The 18514-nt window shown below is 36.3% G+C and overlaps 3 protein-coding genes and 1 long non-coding RNA gene across 6 annotated transcripts; 3 read left to right on the top strand and 1 right to left on the bottom strand.

Moving 5' to 3' along the window:
• The first annotated feature begins 1615 nt into the window (after nucleotides 1-1615).
• Nucleotides 1616-4169, top strand: LOC109188782 (zinc finger protein CONSTANS-LIKE 4-like). The gene is made up of 4 exons (XM_019339401.1): nucleotides 1616-1905; nucleotides 3031-3534; nucleotides 3646-3774; nucleotides 3862-4169. The coding sequence occupies exons 1-4, from the start codon at nucleotides 1798-1800 to the stop codon at nucleotides 3988-3990; spliced, it is 870 nt and encodes a 289-aa protein (XP_019194946.1). The 5' UTR covers nucleotides 1616-1797; the 3' UTR covers nucleotides 3991-4169.
• A 675-nt stretch (nucleotides 4170-4844) lies between these two features.
• LOC109188889 (vesicle transport protein SFT2B-like) lies at nucleotides 4845-6375 on the top strand. 2 transcript variants are annotated; one of them, XM_019339537.1, is made up of 8 exons: nucleotides 4845-5025; nucleotides 5119-5172; nucleotides 5278-5351; nucleotides 5452-5569; nucleotides 5648-5706; nucleotides 6002-6103; nucleotides 6221-6242; nucleotides 6332-6375. In XM_019339537.1, the coding sequence occupies exons 1-6, from the start codon at nucleotides 4924-4926 to the stop codon at nucleotides 6078-6080; spliced, it is 486 nt and encodes a 161-aa protein (XP_019195082.1). In that variant the 5' UTR covers nucleotides 4845-4923; the 3' UTR covers nucleotides 6081-6103; nucleotides 6221-6242; nucleotides 6332-6375. The 2 variants fall into 2 exon arrangements, with proteins under 2 accessions (XP_019195082.1, XP_019195081.1); XM_019339536.1 differs by lacking the exon at nucleotides 6332-6375 and having other exon boundaries at nucleotides 6002-6119; nucleotides 6225-6245.
• Nucleotides 6376-8510: 2135 nt separating this feature from the next.
• On the top strand, nucleotides 8511-18251 carry LOC109188924 (rust resistance kinase Lr10-like). Of its 2 annotated transcripts, none has more exons than XM_019339575.1 (4): nucleotides 8511-9419; nucleotides 15715-15735; nucleotides 15843-15875; nucleotides 17082-18251. In XM_019339575.1, exons 1-4 carry the CDS (start codon nucleotides 8627-8629, stop codon nucleotides 18185-18187), a joined length of 1953 nt encoding a protein of 650 aa, XP_019195120.1. In that variant the 5' UTR covers nucleotides 8511-8626; the 3' UTR covers nucleotides 18188-18251. The 2 variants fall into 2 exon arrangements, with proteins under 2 accessions (XP_019195120.1, XP_019195121.1); XM_019339576.1 differs by lacking the exon at nucleotides 8511-9419 and adding an exon at nucleotides 14739-15592.
• LOC109188932 lies at nucleotides 13198-14738 on the bottom strand. Its single transcript, XR_002055517.1, has 2 exons — nucleotides 14709-14738; nucleotides 13198-13342 (listed from the first exon to the last, which is right to left on the bottom strand). It is a non-coding gene; the product is annotated as an uncharacterized LOC109188932 (long non-coding RNA).
• Nucleotides 18252-18514: the final 263 nt, after the last annotated feature.

Here is an 18514-nt window from a genome sequence, read left to right as displayed (position 1 = left end):
TAATGGTTTTTAACATCATTGTTTATATGTCGTCACTCCATTAATCTTTAATGAGTATATTAAATGAATTTAATTAGTGAGCAATTGTAATTCAAACATCAATTATTCCGAAGTGCGCTACTGCTATATATCTATGTAGTTAAGTTGTGGGATTATGATCTGAAGGGTTAAAGAATTGAAACTGTCACGTCATAATTTAAAAATTTATTGATAGGATTATAGGACAGCTAGCTCGATCATCTTGTATACCATATGATTATAGTTTCTCTCCAACAATCACATATGTTCCGGTTAAGTCATGGATGGACAAGTCAATTGTGCAACCACTTCACCAAGCCATTGCATCAGTAGTCAACAATGTCATGATTGACTTGAGTAACCATGATGTCAGCAACTATTGGTTCAATTGTTTGTGTTATTCAGAGACCCAATTACAATTGAGAGAACAATTTGATATCACTAGACCATAAGGTTATTGGCTTATTATTTTATCAGAATAAAAACCAATTCCCCACACGTGACGCCCATAGATTTGTGATTTTGTGTCGATGCATTATTAGAGCATGCGAGGCATGGCATAGAAAGAAACGCGTGAGATTCCGTAACAAAAGACCAAAAATGGGTAGTACTGTTTTGTCAACATCGATCATATGAAGAGAATTTGGTGCGTTCACCGGTGGTAGTGTACAAACAATAACACAATGCGTTTGCATATAACACCAAAATAATTTATCATTATACTTTATTAGAGAAAATGTGGACAATTGCATTATTGCATGATTTCGACATCTTTTGTCCTCACTTGCCTCTTCTTACAACCATGATTATTATTTATCATTTTCTTTCTTAATTTTTTTTGAATTTTTCTTTAAGAATAATTCATTATCACTTGACAATTGACAATTTAACCGTATCTACTATCTAGTACAAGTATATTAGAAGGCAGCATGGCCACCTCCTTCATCGTGGAGCAAAAGAGGGCGGCCATAGTTGCTTTCTTCTATTCTAAGACGAATATGGCTATTGGCTACTTTCTTTAGCTTTGAGAGGAGGGCAACCAACGATTGCTTTCTTCACCCGAGACTTGAAAGTTCAAATTTAGACATTTGAGTCTCAAACAATCATAGTTGTCTATAGTTGTCAGATTGGTCAGTGACTTTTATTTCAAGATTTTTTGTTGTTTTTAAACTTTTAAAAAAAAAATTTGTAAAAATGGTTACCAAGCCAGTACCTCACGTGAAAAAAGGATACGTTAAAGGTCTTGTTAGCGTCAAATCATCGGTAACGTGATAAATATGTAAATAAGACATAATTATACTAATTTTTGTTGGTTTTTTTGGTACTTGATTTGAGTTTTGTTAGTTAAAAATTTTAATTGCACTATTCGCTTAGACTTGAGATGCCAATTTGATACATTTTGTACTTATGCAATCTAAAATTGTATAAATTATACTCGGTGTAAAAAATAGTGAAGTGTGTACTTTCCTTAAAATTTTAGTTACATAATAATATAGGCATATATTTGAGAGAGTGCCACGTGGACGCGGCAGACATTCCCACAAAAAATATATATATATAGGAAGTATCTGATGAACGGAAGACCCCAAGAACCAACCAAAAACAGATTCTTCTTATACAAAGCTCTTCACTTTCTCTTCATTACGGCTGTTGCTCCTCTGTCTCTCTCTCTCTCTCTCTCTCTCTCATGCTCTTTCAACGCCTATAAAAGGCCCTTTGCTCCATTACACACACTCTCCTTCATATCTCTCTCGCCCGCACTTACACAGAAACAAAGAAATGTATGCTGACAATGGGCTGTTTTTTCCCTACTACCACAACTTGCATCAAGAAGCACAAATGTTTGAAGAGTTCTGTTGCTCTCAGAGACCCAATGTTTCTATGATGGTGAATCTTTCTTCATTTTTTGGGAATTTCTTTTATTATGTTTCTTTTATTGTCTTATCAGCATTTCTGAGAGTATTTTGAGTTTGGGTTTTGAATGGTGGACTGTAAAGTTTCTATCTTTTTCACATTATTATGTTAATATCTCAAATTTGAGGGGTTTATCAATTTCTTCCTCCTTGGTTTGACTAGGGCAAGGGAGAGGAAGAAAATATGAATTGTGTAGTTTAAAAGATTGCATTTATTGTTTCTGAAAATACTGCATATTATATTGTATTCTGCTTAAAATCGACTGTATATACACACATAAGTTCCTTTACCTGTTAGGTCTACTTGTATAAGTATATTACTGTCACAATCATGAATTCTGTATGGCCTCTTCTCTTTTGCAAGTTTTCCAGCAAAGAAGGCAGATGTGGCCATGGCTTTTTTCTTTTCTTTTTTTTCTTTATTTGATTTTTTCAACACAAAGAAACAGATTAAAGGTTAAAGAAAAAAAGCTAACAAAAAGATGACCATTTAGTGGGTATGGGTAGGAGGAGTTCCTGTCAGTGAGATGCAGATTTTGAAAAAGGTGTTTCTTTTAACAAAGTTGCAGATTGTCTCTTGGTAGCTCTGTGAATCCAGGGTGGAGTGGACACTTTCCTAATCTAAGGGCAGATTTTAGTGCTTAATAAAAGGGAAAGGAGATGTACCCAAACTTACCTAGCTAGATTGGGAGTATGTCTTAGTTGATTTTAGTGCTAAACACTATTGGGCGGTGGCTTGGAGAGCCGAGTCCAGCATCTAGCCATCGAAATGTGGCGCTAACTGCTACGCAAGTATAACGAAATATAAAGTTGCTAGCTATATAGTAATAAGCGTTTGGTCCTAACAGTTGGTATCAGAGTGGGTCACGGGTTCGAAAGCATGCTGAAAGTTTCTACTTACCTTCAGTGCCTTGAAAGTTTTCTATTTGGTTTTAACTCGGGGTATTTCAACTTGATGCATATTTAGATTGTAATCCCGTTATTATTTATCCCCAGAGTTTATCTTTATAAGAACATAGATACTGATGTTTGTTTCATAATAACTGCTGATCTGCATTCATTCTAGTTTCGAATCCTAATATGGGACATCCTTTTACAGACATCTGCTGTATGTGAATATGACCTTGGAGGAGAAGGGGACCTCTTCAAGGCTCCGGAACCCATTATTGAGGAACCATTTGTGGATCTTGATCCAATAGCCGCTGCCATGCCAATGATTTCTTGTGCTGAAGATGATGTCATCTCCTCCCAAGTGCTAAAGGTTTCGGATATCGAATCATCGTTTGAGAAGGAACAGCTCCTTAGTGATGTTTTCTATGGATGCAAAAGCGATCTTTTGTCGAAAGGAGTAGAAACACCACCGCCTTCTGATGATGTCCTGGATGCCAAGTTCCCGATTGCCAAGATTAGTGAAGAAATGGCAGCAGAGAAACGTTTCGTGTCTCAGGGATCGTTCCAGAAAAGCGTTAGTTCAGAGTCTCTAAGCTCCATGGAATTGGTGCAAGGGGCTCCATTGAGGCCAAATTTTCTCGATTTTTCTGGAATGGACTTTAGTGCTGCTGCTTATGGGATGAGACGATCATTCAGCGAAGGGGACATAAAGGTATAGTTTAATTCCCCTCATACACCCTTTCTTGTTCGTGTCATAATGTCATATAAGTTTGATTAATGTTCTGTGTCTCAACTGAAAACCTCGAGTTTATTGTTATGGCAGACTCTTGGGCATGGCAGTGTAAGCCTCACACAACAGATTATCGGTAGTTCCATTTCTGAGGATCGGAAGGAGAAGCTTTCGAGATACAGAAACAAGAGGACTAAGAGGAATTTTGGCAGGAAGATCAAGGTAACTTCGAGGACGCTTTTTGTTTCTACTAGATTGGCTCGAGTTTTAGCTCGGAGGCACTTCACTCATATTTTCCACTCTCCCCAGTATGCTTGCAGGAAGGCGTTGGCCGACAGCCAACCAAGGATCCGAGGAAGATTCGCGAAAACAGAAGAAATAGATGCATCCAAGAAGCACTTGCAGCTGGTTAACTCTCTATTAGCAAGAAGAATGTAGAAAGGCAATAGTTTAGGCAGGATATATCTATCTATCTATCTATATATATATGGTCAATAATCTCCAAGTTTGTTCTTAGTGTTGCAATAATCTGCATTGTGGATCAGTAAGTAAACCAACTAGAGCTGTATATATAGTGTTTGTTGAATAAAAATAATATGTTGTTTCTTTTTTAAAAACTTTACCTCCCCACCCCCTCCCCCGGGAGCTAGTAAACGCGCAATCATGCTCCCGGGACATAATTCAGTTGGTTGACTAGTAAAGCTCCGGAGTCCAACAGGATAGTGAAGAGATAATTTATGGTGACTCAGCCACTCATTAGGTGGAGAACCAATATCTGGTACCTACAAGAAACCCACCACGTGAATTTGTCCAGTTTTTTTGCCCAAAAAAGGTGAAATTTTCTCATTCCTGTTGAGCACATGCTTCAATTTGGTATCAGAGCCAGATCAAAGGTTATGGGTTTGAATCTCTACATCACCGGATAAGCGCGACTACGGTCCACGTGTTGCTTGAAACCACAGCTTAGGCTTAACTCTACATTGCGGCTGCTAGGACACGATCATGTTGTCTTTGCCTACAATCTATTCCTAAGAACTAACTGAGTTGCCCGTACTGGCCAGATATCAATCTTTACGCACTCCACCTTGCCTAACTGGTTTGAGAATCAACAGCAGGTAAACTACTCCGTATTATATATTAAGGTAAAAGATATGGTACACAGATTTGATTAACAAACTAAAATCCATGACTACACGCATCTTCAATACAGTTCACGTGCTATTAGATTATTATACTAATGATCTGTAATTTGCTCTTATTGAGTACACAAAATTGATGAATAAGAACACCAGACTGAAAGTTGAGATTCAGACAAAACTGGAATAAGTTTGGGGTGAACTGATAATCAAGAAAGCTGAACAAAACCCAGAAATGTGGAAGTCTATTTTGGGGAGAGATGATAATGGAAGTCAGCTGGAAGCTAACAACATTTTGGAGGATGAAGAAGGCTTCTGCTCCTTCTCCCCTCTCCAAGTATCATAAGCTCCTAATTCTTGTAAAAGATTCAATCTTTCATGAAATCCAATGTTAATTTCTTACTATATTCTTTGGGTTTTGGTTGATCAGAGGATCTATGCTTTCTCTGCTTGCTTGGGTGCTGGCATAGTATGTATGTTCTTGGTATGACACTATGACCAATTCAATTCGATCGCCTTCTGTCCATAAGATGTTTCTTTTCTCAGTTTTTCTCACTTTAACCTTAACGCTTTCTTGTATGGTATGTAGTCATATGTTGCTTTTGCCAGACCTATCAGGTTTGCTCTTTTGTTTTCCTTTGGCAACATTTTAGCTGTTGGAAGGTATGCTACATAACAGTCCCAATTATGTACATTCTTGATTCACTCATCTCTGTCAAAAGTTATTATTCTCAGTGTTCTAAATGTTGTAATCTCATGGCAGCACAACCTTTCTTGTTGGACCGCGCAAGCAAATAAAGATGATGTTTGATCCGGTTCGCGTTTTTGCCACAGTAGCTTATGTTATCTGTGTCATATTTGCTCTTGTTTGTGCACTCTGGGTAAGTATCCTAGCTATATTTGATTAAAATGAAGAGTATAAGTGTTCATCATTGTTTAAAAAAACTCCATTGTTGCAGATGCATAGTGTAATCTTATCAATAGTTGCAGTCATATTTGAGATTCTTGCCCTTCTATGGTGAGTTGTTTCTGTTATTTTGATACTATTTTTTTAAATGACGAGAAAAACTGACAGCCACTATTCGAGAGTGTGTATTGAATAAATTCGCCTTGTGATATAGTATGTAAAAGAACAACTAAACTAGGTTATCTATAGCGGCATGCTCGAGCCAAGAAGGTCTATAGGTTACCTATAGTCTGACCAACTTGGAACGACTACAAGAAACCGAGGAAAGCCTCACCAAACGTGAGCTTCAATTCATGTTTATTTTGTTGGTTTCTCATTGTCTGTTGTTTGTTTCTTTAATTTTCAGGTATGGTCTGAGTTACATACCTTTTGCTCGTGGAATGGTTTCGAATATGATAAGGCGTGTTTTCAACAGAGAATCTTGATGAATTTTTCCATTGAAAGTGGCATTAGAGCATTTTCAACCGATTTAACACCAAAATACTACAAATCTCCACCAAATGTTACATCAAAAAAAAAATATTATCAGTATATTTTTACACCAAATTTTATTCATATACAACACATTCTTCTTCTGTCATCAAATTGCATTGTGTTTATTAATTATATCCAGCTTTTGTGGAAGCCTGCAGCCATTATATTGTTCAAGAACCAAGCCTGCGGGTTGATCTCTATGAACATTTCTCCATTTTTGGGTTGGTGCATTATAGGTGGAAACAATCCAACGTTGGATTGTATCCATTGTCCCAAATTCTAAAGATATGATCGATCATAGGGATTACAGGAAGTAGATTTTGGTTTCGCCGTTCCTTTGGAACAGAACAGTGACACGGTCGCCGGTGGGCGGTCAAAATACCGTAGAACCTGACACCAACTCAATACGCGTCCCCTAATCAAACTGCACAATCATTTAACTTTAACTTTGACCAAGTAAACGCTTACATTCAACTGTACGTCACTAAGTCGGTGAATGAGAACATAATTGTCATACTTATTTCTCATAAAAAACAAAATACCAAGAGAAACATAGAAAATGTTTTCTTCATTTGAGTAAAATGTTTTCAATGAACCAAACAAATGAAAAAATAATTTTTCTCAAACTCAAGGGCAAACATTTTTCAGTAAACTAAACATGCCCTAAAATTATTACATTTTCTTTGACTTGACCTGTCTCATAGATAATGATCCTGAGATGATCTCACATAATTTTTTGTCAAACATAGCGTTTATTTATTTATTGAATGTTTATTTTTATATATTTTTTTAACTATTTGATGGGTGCACTAAGGGCATCCTCATTAGGCATAGTTTTTGAAGAATTTTCACAAAATTGACTAGGAGAGAGAAGGGAAAAAAGAAAAAAAAATAGCAAAGGAAATAACTCGTCCAGCGGGCAAGTGGTGTGCACGCGCCCGGTTGGACGCCTTAGTTGTTCCTCAAGCAGATTAGCCGGATCTTTTTCATATTTGGTAGGGCCCACTTTAAAATAAAAAAACCAGGGTTCTTGCCGGAGAACCTCAAGCATTATCTCTCATATTTCTCTCTCTTTCACCTATGCTTGGCCCCCCACAAAAAAACCATCTAAAACCATCTATTGGAAATGCTATTATTATGTAATAGCTTGCAAATTACATAGATAAGATAAATCACACTAATAAGATCTTGTATGATAATTTATACTGTATAGTGTTGACAAAAATTAAATTTATAACCACTAATTTTTTTTTTGTTTGTAGACTTATTTTTAAATTTTTGAGATTTATAGAGCGAGTGTTTTTGTATGACCAGTCCACCATTGGTAACCCAATATTTTATTAATTCAATAGATTAGGCCGTCCTCATTCCTGAAAGAGGACCTCTTGCAAGATGATACGTAGGATGATGTGAATTTTTTATTTTAATTTTGTTTTAATTTTTTATTCTATGTGGCTTGAAAGCTTGCTATTTTTAGCCGCTTTCAAGCCAGCACATGACAGCCTTTTGACTATTTTTTTTTACTTTTTGTTATTTTAATATTATTTTATTATTATATTTATAATATAATATGAAAGTGAGATCACTTTTGAAAATGTGAATTTTTTATTTTAATTTTGTTTTAATTTTTTATTCTATGTGGCTTGAAAGCTTGCTATTTTTAGCCTTTCAAGCTAGCACATGACAGCCTTTTGACTATTTTTTTTACTTTTTGTTATTTTAATATTATTTTATTATTATATTTATAATATAATATGAAAGTGAGATCACTTTTGAAAATGTGAATTTTTTATTTTAATTTTGTTTTAATTTTTTATTCTATGTGTCTTGAAAGCTTGCTATTTTTAGCCTTTCATGCCAGCACATGACAGCCTTTTGACTATTTTTTTTACTTTTTGTTATTTTAATATTATTTTATTATTATATTTATAATATAATATGAAAGTGAGATCACTTTTGAAAGTGAAAGAGTATAGGGATTTATTATATTTATAATATAATATTATAGGAATTCTTCCAAAAGGCTGAACCCAACTCTAAGGGCTCCCACACCTCGACCCGACAGAGCATTTGGGAGAATGTAAATCATGGTAACTCAATTGAACATGAACTACAGAGGCTAGACCGATGCTCACTGCGCACAAGGAACCCCTCTCACTTTGAGAGGTTGCTCCCACATTGCCGCCGGTGAGACTCGATCCCTGGTCCTTCTTCCAAAGTTTCACCAATATGACCAGTTAATGCAAAAAAAAAAAAAAAAAACAAAAAAAAAAAAACTGATAGCCTTTACTAATAGATAGATATGTGATATGTTGTCTTAGTCAACATCATTCATAATCACCCTCCTCTTGCCAAGTTGCCAATAATTGGTCAAAGTTCAAACTATCATCAACCTTTGATAAATCTCTCAATTCCTCTGCAGGAACCATCGCATGAAACAACAATCACATCTCTCAATATAAACAAATCATATCCCAGATTTCATATATTCCAGAAAATGTCGTCGCCAAAGCTTTTCTTTGCGGCCATCTTCCTGCTAGCACTGTTCTGTCCTAAAACCGCCTCCAGAACCTTAAGCAATCCGCCCTGTGCTCCATCTTCTTGCGGCGATCTTCGTAACATAAGCTTCCCGTTTCGACTCAACACCGATCCCCAGAGCTGCGGCGAATCCGGCGATTCGAAATTCGTACTGGAATGTCAGAACAATCAGGCCACCTTAATGTTGACCGACAAGAATTACAATGTTCTTGCAATCAATTACACCGATTACACGATCAGATTGGTGGATCCCGGCTCACAAGATCAAGTTAATCACCATAACTGTACTTCTTTACCCAAATACTCCGACACCAGTTATTATTATGCTACTTTGGGGACGTTCAGCGTCACCGGAGCTACCATTCCGATCATCTACGTCGCCTGTTCGTCATCCCTGAGTTCTCTGGAGAAATACGTTCCCACCAGTTTCTGTGCGAAGCCCAGAAACAATAGCTACGTTACGATCGGAGACAGCTTGTCGGAACAGGAAGTGGCGGAGGGTTGCAGCGTTGAAATGGTGGGTTGGGGCTCCGTTCACGGGCTGTCGCCGGCGGGAAACACTTCCCTGTCCAGCATCCACGCCGCCATTAGTTACGGCTTCGAGGTTTCGTGGATGCGTCCATATTTGTGTAGAGATTGTGAGCGGAGTGGAGGGCAATGCTTCTTTGATGATCCTCTCAATCCTAGCAGCGATGGCGTGATTTGTAGCCACCGCTGTTACGATGATGCCCCAATCGATCTCCCTCTTCCTTGTGAGTACAATTCTGCATTTTCTTTGAAAACTTTCCATTTTTTCCAATCATTTCTCGGGTTTTCTGACGCCTGTTCTTCTTTGCTATTGCAGGCAGCATCCATTTCTATGGAGGTATGTGTTAAATGTCCATGTTTCTCTGCTAACTATTTTCTGTAATTGAATGAAATGTGTATTTCAGACTTGAAGCATGTGCTTCATCTCAACTAAAAGGTTAAGCTGATAATTGAATCGCACATTAATGGTTATATGTTCAACACTGACAATCTTATTTTCCCCTCTCTTTGCCTGTATTTTGACAGCTCTGGTGGTAATATATGGCTTACTGGCAATAGGTAATGACTCAGAACATACTCTCAAACTCTCATTTTTACTTCTTTTTCTTTTTTTTTTTGAGTGAAGAAAATCCACAGCCACTAATGAAGGTGTATATTGGTAAATTCGACCTTGTAACTTTAGTGAACAGGCTAAGTTGCATATAGACTGGTTCAAATTTATAAGGCTAATAGAATAATAGACCGCTCTCATTAAAAGTTGAACTTGTAACTTTGTGATTATTAATTGGTCAAACTCTCATTTGATCATAGTGAAGAATGTTATCTGGTTTTGGCAGTTTTGGTTATTGACTTTACTTTGTTTATCATTTTTGTTGAAATTACAGCATCAATTCTGGCAGTCAGACTTCTGTTTGGGATCATATTTTTGATGGTATCGGTCACATATCAGTGGAGGAGGCGCCACTTATCTGCAGACAACACGGCAACACCATTGAAATAAAGAAGCATTGAGACCGTATCAGGAATGTAAATGTTTATGTTTATTCATGAATAGGTGGGGTCATGTTGTAAATGTAATGTTTATGTTAAAAAATATTATTTATAAGGAAAAGTGAAATATTTTTGTGAAGAAATTCAATACTTTTAAATCAAAATGTAATATTTAGATGTTGAATAATTACGTATAAGAAAAAGTGTAATACTAATCATGGATAAATTGATTGATTGTTACTCATGAAATAAAATGTAATACTTATGATAAAAATTGTAATATTTTTAAATCAAAATGTAATATTAGGGATCGAAGAGTTAGTTATGAGAGGAATTGTAATATTTATGAGGAAAAGTGTAATACTTTTGAGAGTAACTTACAATTTTGGTCCTATGACTATTGGGGTCTTGTTAATTACAATCAACGACTTTAAAAACGGTTAATTTAGTACATTAACTATTCAATTTCTATCAATTTTGGCCATTCTGGCCAAATTACCAACCAAATCTCACCGAAAAATATTAATAGGTAAATAATGAGGGTATTTTAGCAATTTTACTTCTCTTTTCTTTCTTCTCCGACGAGTCCATCTCAACTACCATGTTTCCGGCGGCGTCAACCTTGTTCCTTTGTTTCTCAGCTGCGTCTTCTTCGATGAGGGCCTTTGTTAAGCTAGTATAAGCTCTTGGCAATAAATATTGAAAAATTAGCATAAAAATACCGAAAAGTGACAAAATGGAGGAAGCTCGCGGGAAAAACAACGAGGAGGTGAAATAGCAATGGAGACGACGCCACTGTACTCCTTGTGTTCCGTCTATTGGCAACCGGCGAGCAGCTCCCTCTAACAGCTTGTCGCCAAGGCACTCGAACTCGATCATTTCTTTCGTCGTTTCTTTTTTAACAAAGCGATTACCCAACGACGACGGCGTCGGCGACGAACACGAACCATTCAGCGGCGGATACTCTCCGGGGAAGTTGAGAACCGCGAACTTGCCGCCTCCTCCGCCGTGTTATACGTTCGGTGATAAGAACTCAGCTGAGACGCAGCAAAAGCCATGAAATAGAGCATACTTATCCATTATGGAAGAAAAGGCGGCTTCGTTTTTTTTTTTTTTTTTTTTTTTTTTGTGTGGCTTTTGACGCCTTCGGCAAAACTCTCTCCCATGACCTCCGGCGAAACTCTCTCCTGGTCGTTGAGATGGACGGAGAAGAAAGAAAAGAGAAGTAAAATGACCTAAATACTCTCATTATTTTACCTATTAATATTTTTTTAAGTCACCAAAATTAATAAAAATTGAATAGTTAAGGTACTAAATTAACATGTTTTAAAGTCGTAGATTACAATTAATAAGACTCCAACAGTTATAGGACCAAAATTACAATTTACTCTACTTTTGAACTCATAGGAGATTTTGTTTATGAAGATATATTTATACTAGTACTAGTCTAAGTGCATATTTAATTTTGTGGAACAAATAGCTCATTCAAATCCTTCCTAAATTCAATTTTTTTTAAATAAAAAACTTCATGAGTACACTTTATTAATTATTTTTTTATTCTTTCATTGTCCGTTTTATATATTATATCTCCTCAATTAAAATAATCTAAGTTCACTTTGAATCGGCTCAAATGTTATAAACTCCCCTTAAAATAATATTTCAAAAGAGTAAATACCTAAAATGGTCCTTCGACTATAGCTAAATTTACAAATTGTTCTTCAACTTTCAATTTCAACCAATTAAGTTCTTAACTTTGCAATTTTGACACGATTTGGTCCTCCATCTAATTGACCGTTTGTTGACCGTGATGAACGATCTCCAAAAGAACCTTCAACTCTCGTCGACAATGGATTCAAATGTAACAGTGCAGTCTGGAAATGCAACCGGAACCTTAAAAAACCAACGATGGACCATGAAATTACATATATATCATCAAAAATCACAGTAAAAAAACTGTCAAATAAACAGAGGACCAAATTGTGTTAAAATTACAAAGTTAAGGACTTAATTGGTTGAAATTAAAAGTCGATGACCAATTTGTGAATTTAGCTATAGTCGAGAGACCATTTTGGGTATTTACTCATTTCAAAATGACCATTCACAAAGTCATTTCATTTTCCCAACATTAACTTAGAGCTAAAACTTCAAGTTTGGTTTCAACTAATAATTAACGGCACGAATTAATTATATCTATATTTTATAGGAGTAATGCTACATATTCCCCTTAAAAATTTCTATATTCTAAGACGGCATTATATAATTGGAATGTTTAGTATTTGATTTAAAATATGTAGAGTGAACCAATTAATGACACCTAATAAATATAAGTCACTTGAGGAAAAATATTAAGAAAAACTTTTGAACGGATTATGCTAATAAAAGTTAGTTCATATAAAATGAGTCAAATAACTTAGCATTTATTTATTTTTAATGATTGGGGAATCAATTACTATTCGAGAATGGGCATGGATAAATTTCATTTTTATGTAAAAGTCAACAAATCACATACAAAAGTTGAATCACACTAAGAATACCATGTATGATGGGTTCAATTAAAAGAATATTTACAAAAATTATACTCGTAACATTCTAATACGAGAATTATGTTCTATCCGCTCACTCAACCATGTTGTGGATTCTTATTTTTAAATTTTTATCAACAACCTTGCATTTTTTTTTTAGTGTAAATCACAATGTGGTCCGAATCTTTCTCCGTCCATTTAACGGTCTAGGTCCACCCAGTTCGCTTCGAGGGGCACATATCAACAACCTTGTTGACATTTATGTAGTGGGTGTTTTTGTACAATCACCACTGATAACCAAATATTTTATTGAGTTCTACTACATGGACTCTCAAATTCTACTTCCTCAGGTGTCAAACCAGAATTGGTTATTTTTATCGTCCATAGGAAAATGTCTACATTAAGAACATGTGAAAAAAAGTACAAGTTGAGAGTATAAAATGGAAATTATTTTCCTATTTTATTAATCAAATGGATTAAGACTTAGTAGATATAAGCTGAGTCAACATCCTTGATGACCACCACTGATTCCAAGTTGGCAATAATTGGTCAAACTGTCATCTTTGACAAATCTCTCATTTCCTCTACAGGAACCATCATAGGAAACAACAATCACATCTCTCAATATATTCAAGCTTATCCTTTCAAAAAAATATATATATATATATATTCAAGCTTATGCTAGGGCTAGACTGCTCGTTCTAATATTGGTTTTATTTGTTGGTTGAATTGGATTCTGTTCCTTTTTGTATTGTTTCAATAATTTAATATAATTGCTGAGTTTTTCTTTAAAAAAAAAAAAAGAAAAGAAGAGTCAAATCCTTTTTTTTTTTTTAAATGAGTCAAATAACTTAGCATTTATTTATTTTTAATGATTAGGGAATCCGACATTACTATCAGAATGTACATGGATAAAGCTCATTTTGTATGTAAAAGTCAACGGATCACATACAAAAGTTAAATCACACTAAGAATATCATGTGCGATGGATTCAATTGAAAGAATATTTACAAAAATTATACTCCTAACATTCTAATACGAGAATTATGTTCTACCTACTCACCGGTCATGTTGTGGATTATTATTTTTAGGAATAAGGGTCAAATAGGCCACTCAACTGCACACTAAACTACAATTAGGCCATCAAACTCAAAAACAATACAATTGGGTCCCTCAACAACACAAAATCATGCAATTATGTCCAAAATAACCTGTTTACCTGGAAGAGCAGGTTATCGATTTTAAAAATAATTAATTAAAATAAAATAATTAATTAAAATTAAAATTTAAAAAAAAAAAAAAAAAACAAACTAATCTACTGATTCGTCTCCATGGCCGGAACCTACGTCTCCAGCCATGGAGACGAAGGGAGAAACTCCATGGCCGGTGGTCTCCGGCCATATGGAGACGAAACTCCAACTCCATGGCTGGTGTTCTCCAGCCATATGGAGACGAAACTCCAACTCCATGGCTGGTGTTCTCCGGCCATGGAGTTTCTCCCTTCGTCTCCATGGTTGGAGACGTAGGTTCCGGCCATGGCGACGAATCAGTAGATTAGTTTTTTTTTTTTTATTTAATTTAAATTTTAATTAATTATTTTATTTTAAATTATTTTTAAAATCGGTAACCTGCTCCAGATAAAACAGGTCATTTTGGACCTAATTACATTATTTTGTGTTGTTTAGGGATACAATTGCATTTTTGTTGAGTTCGATGGCCTAATTGTAATTTAATGTACAATTGAGTGGCCTATTTGACCCTTATTCCTTATTTTAAAATTTTTATCAACAACCTTGTTGACATTTATGTAGTGAGTGTTTTTGTAGGATCACTACTGATAACCCAATATTTTATTAATCAAATGGATTAAGACTTTGTAGATATGTAAGCTGAGTCAACATCCAAGTTGGCAATAATTGGTCAAACTGTCATCATTGACAAATCTCTCATTTCCTCTGCAGGAACCATCGCAGGAAACAACAATCACATCTCTCAATATACTCAACCTCAAACCACCTTAAAACCAAATCCCAGAAAAGAAAAGAAAAGAAAAGAAAAAACAATCACATCCCAGATTTCATATATTGTTGTTCTTCATCTCCAGGAAATGTTGTCGCCAAAGCTTTTCTTTGCAGCCATCTTCCTGCTAGCACTGTTCTGTCCTAAAACCGCCTCCAGAACCTTAAGCAATCCGCCCTGTGCTCCATCTTCTTGCGGCGATCTTCGTAACATAAGCTTCCCGTTTCGACTCAACACCGATCCCCAGAACTGCGGCGACTCGAGATTCGTACTGGAATGTCGGAACAATCAGGCCACCTTAACGTTGACCCAGAAGAAGTACAATGTTCTTGCAATCGATTATTCCGACTACACGATCAGAGTGGTGGATCCCGGCTTACAAGACCAAGTTAATCACCACAACTGTACTTCTTTTCCCAAATACGTCGACACCAGTAGTTATATTGATGATACTCGGACGTTCAGCACCACCGGAGCTACCATTCCGATCATCTACGTCACCTGTTCGTCATCCCTGAGTTCTCTGGACAAATACGTTCCGACCACTTTCTGTGCGAAGCCCAGAAACAATAGCTATGTCGCGATCGGAGACAGCATGTCGATACAGGATGTGGCGGAGGGTTGCAGCGTTGAAATGGTGGGTTGGGGCTCCGTTCACGGGCTCTCGCCGGCGGGAAACGCTTCCCTGTCCAGCATCCACGCCGCCATGAGTTACGGCGTCGAGGTTTCGTGGATGCGTCCGTATTTGTGTAGAGATTGTGAGCAGAGTGGAGGCCACTGCTTCTTTGATGATCCTCTCGATCCTTACGCTGTTACTTGTAGCCACCGCTGTTATGATGATACAGGATTCGATCTCCCTCTTCCTTGTGAGTACTCTACGATTCTGCATTTTCTTTGAAAATTTTCCCTTTTTTTTTCCCATCATTTCACCCTTCTTCATATTCAACTTCTCCAGTTTTCTGACGCCTGTTCTTCTTTGCTATTGCAGGCAGCATCCATTACTATGGAGGTATGTGTTAAATGTCCATGTTTCTTGCTAACAATTTTCTTTAATTGAATGAAATCTGTATTTCTGACAATCTTATTTTCCCCTCTCTTCTGCCTGTATTTTGACAGTTCTGGTGGTAATGTATGGCGTAATGGCAATAGGTAATGAATCAGAACATACTCTCAAACTCTCATTTTTACTTTTTTTTTTTTTTTTTCTTTTTGAGCAATGAAAAAAATCTGTCATCACTATTCAAGGGTGCTCACTGAGTAAATCTTTTGTGATCTTACTTCTTAGCGGGCAAGGACCAGTAAACCTAATAGGCGACTACCATTAAGAATTGAACTTGTAACCTTCTGGTTAACAATCTAACCAACTTGGCCGGTTCCCCTAAAATGCTGCCGTGTTTGGTAAAATGGCTGTTAGCTAATTGTGTTAATTAGAGAGTAGAATTAATTTCACTTTTGGTCCCACGACTTTTGATGTTCTATCACTTTTGGTGCACAACTTTAAAATTTTTTAATTTTGGTGCCTAACTTTGTTATTTTTATCAGTTTTGGTCCTTTCGGCCAAATTGACAGCGAAATGTTGTTGGATTTTATATTTTTAGGGGTAAAATTGTCATCCTAAGGAAGCATCTTCAATATCTAAACAAAATCACTTAAAATCATATCTATAGGTGTTTGATCGATGAGAATAATGGGGAAGACGGGCAGAAACCAGACAGATCTATGGGATTTATAGTTTCGACAATTGCCAAACTCTTTTTTTCCTTTTAATATGATTTTTCTTTTGTTTAAATATTGAAGATCTTTAAATTGGATGACGATTTTGTCCCTAAAATATAAAATTCGGAAATATTTTACCATCAATTTGGCTGGAAGGACCAAAACTGATAAAAATAACAAAATTAGGCACCAAAAGTGAAAAAATTTAAAGTTGTGCACCAAAAGTGATAAGAACTCAAAAGTCGTGGGACCAAAAGTGAAATTAATTCTTAGAGAGTATAAATAGTTGATAACATTAGCTGATTGTAGAAAAGTGTTTGGTAAATTAGCTGTTAGTTGATAGCTGTTTGGTATAATTTCTTTTCTCAAAAAACTAATTAAAAAAGTTGATTGGAGTAGCTTTTTGAATTTTAGCCTTTTGGAGTTACAAAAAGCTAATTAACCAAACATTTATATTGATATTTTAACTAAATCAAACAATTAATAGTGGTCAAATGAGCCAAAATTGACATATAGGCCAATTTTTTTTACCAAACATGGCCTTAAAACTCTCATTTGATCATAGTGAAGAAGGTTTTCGGGTTTTGGTAGTGTTGGTTATTGACATTACTTTGTTTATCATTTTTGTTGAAATTACAGTAGCAATTTCTGGAATCAGACTTCTGTTTGGGATCATATTTTTGATTTCATTGGTCACTTATAAATGGAGGAGACGCCACTTATCAGCAGATGACACCATTGAGGATTTCCTCAACAGTCAGAACAAGCTCCTGCCAATCAATTACAGCTATGGTGAGATCAAGAAGATGGCTAATGACTTCAAGGAGAAACTGGGAGAAGGAGCCAATGGAACAGTGTACAAAGGGAAGCTGAGGAGTGGCCCTTTTGTGGCAGTTAAAATGATGGAGAAAAGCCTGGCAACAGGGAAAGAGTTCATCAGTGAAGTTGCCACAATTGGCAGGATCCACCATGTCAATGTGGTGCACCTCATCGGGTTTTGTGTCGAGGGGTCGAACCGCGCTCTGGTGTATGAGTTCATGCCGAACGGATCCCTAGACAAGTACGTATTCTCGGAAGACGGGATCCTCCCGTTGAGTTATAAACAAATGTTCGAAATCTCTCTTGGGGTGGCTCGGGGTATAGACTACCTACACCGAGGATGCGACAAACAGATCCTCCATTTTGACATCAAGCCTCACAATATTCTCCTCGATGAGCATTTCACCCCGAAAATCTCCGATTTCGGGCTCGCCAAGCTCTACCCAACCGACAACAGCATTGTGACCCTAACCGCAGCCCGGGGGACAGTGGGCTACATGGCACCGGAACTCTTCTACAAGAACATCGGCGGGGTGTCCTACAAGGCCGATGTTTATAGTTTCGGGATGTTGTTAATGGAAATGGCAAGCAAAAGGAGAAACATGAACCCCTTCACTAACGACAATAACCAGATTTACTTCCCAACATGGATTTATGATCAGATTATAGAAGGAAACGATGTAATAATGAGTGGAAATGGCAGTGAGGAAGAGAGGAAAGTGGTGAAGAAGATGATCGTTGTAGCTCTGTGGTGCATACAGATGAAGCCTGCAGATCGTCCCGCCATGAACAGAATCGTTGAAATGCTTGAAGGCGATGGCGATGAACTGGTGCAGATGCCTCCAAGGCCGTTTGTGGCTCCACGAGAGATGAATGGAGGTTCTATTGAGCTATCCATACTGCCTGATGGCTCTAGTCTCAGATAAAATTAAGGAATCAAAATCGTCATTTTGTACAAGAAAAAACAAAACCTTTAACTTGTAAAAAATTAAAGTATAATAATGTTCACATCAAAATTATTAACTCATGAGATTGTTTTTTTTTTTTTTTTTTTTTTTTTTTTTTTTTTTTTTTTGTGATAGGTGGCTATATTACAATGTAATATTTATTCATACATATTGATGGATTAAATTAATTTGGGCATATATTGGGGAGATAATTCTTGTATTAATAATAGTGTTGTAGGAAGATTACAAGTGAATGTAATGATTGAATGATGTCCTAATCAAGACAATAATGAACCATTTATACTA

Source organism: Ipomoea nil, unplaced genomic scaffold (genome assembly GCF_001879475.1).
Source record: "Ipomoea nil cultivar Tokyo-kokei standard unplaced genomic scaffold, Asagao_1.1 scaffold1509, whole genome shotgun sequence".
NCBI classification, from domain to species: Eukaryota; Viridiplantae; Streptophyta; class Magnoliopsida; order Solanales; family Convolvulaceae; genus Ipomoea; species Ipomoea nil.
Note: the sequence above shows the minus strand (reverse complement) of the source record. Positions and strands in the feature narration are given on the sequence as shown.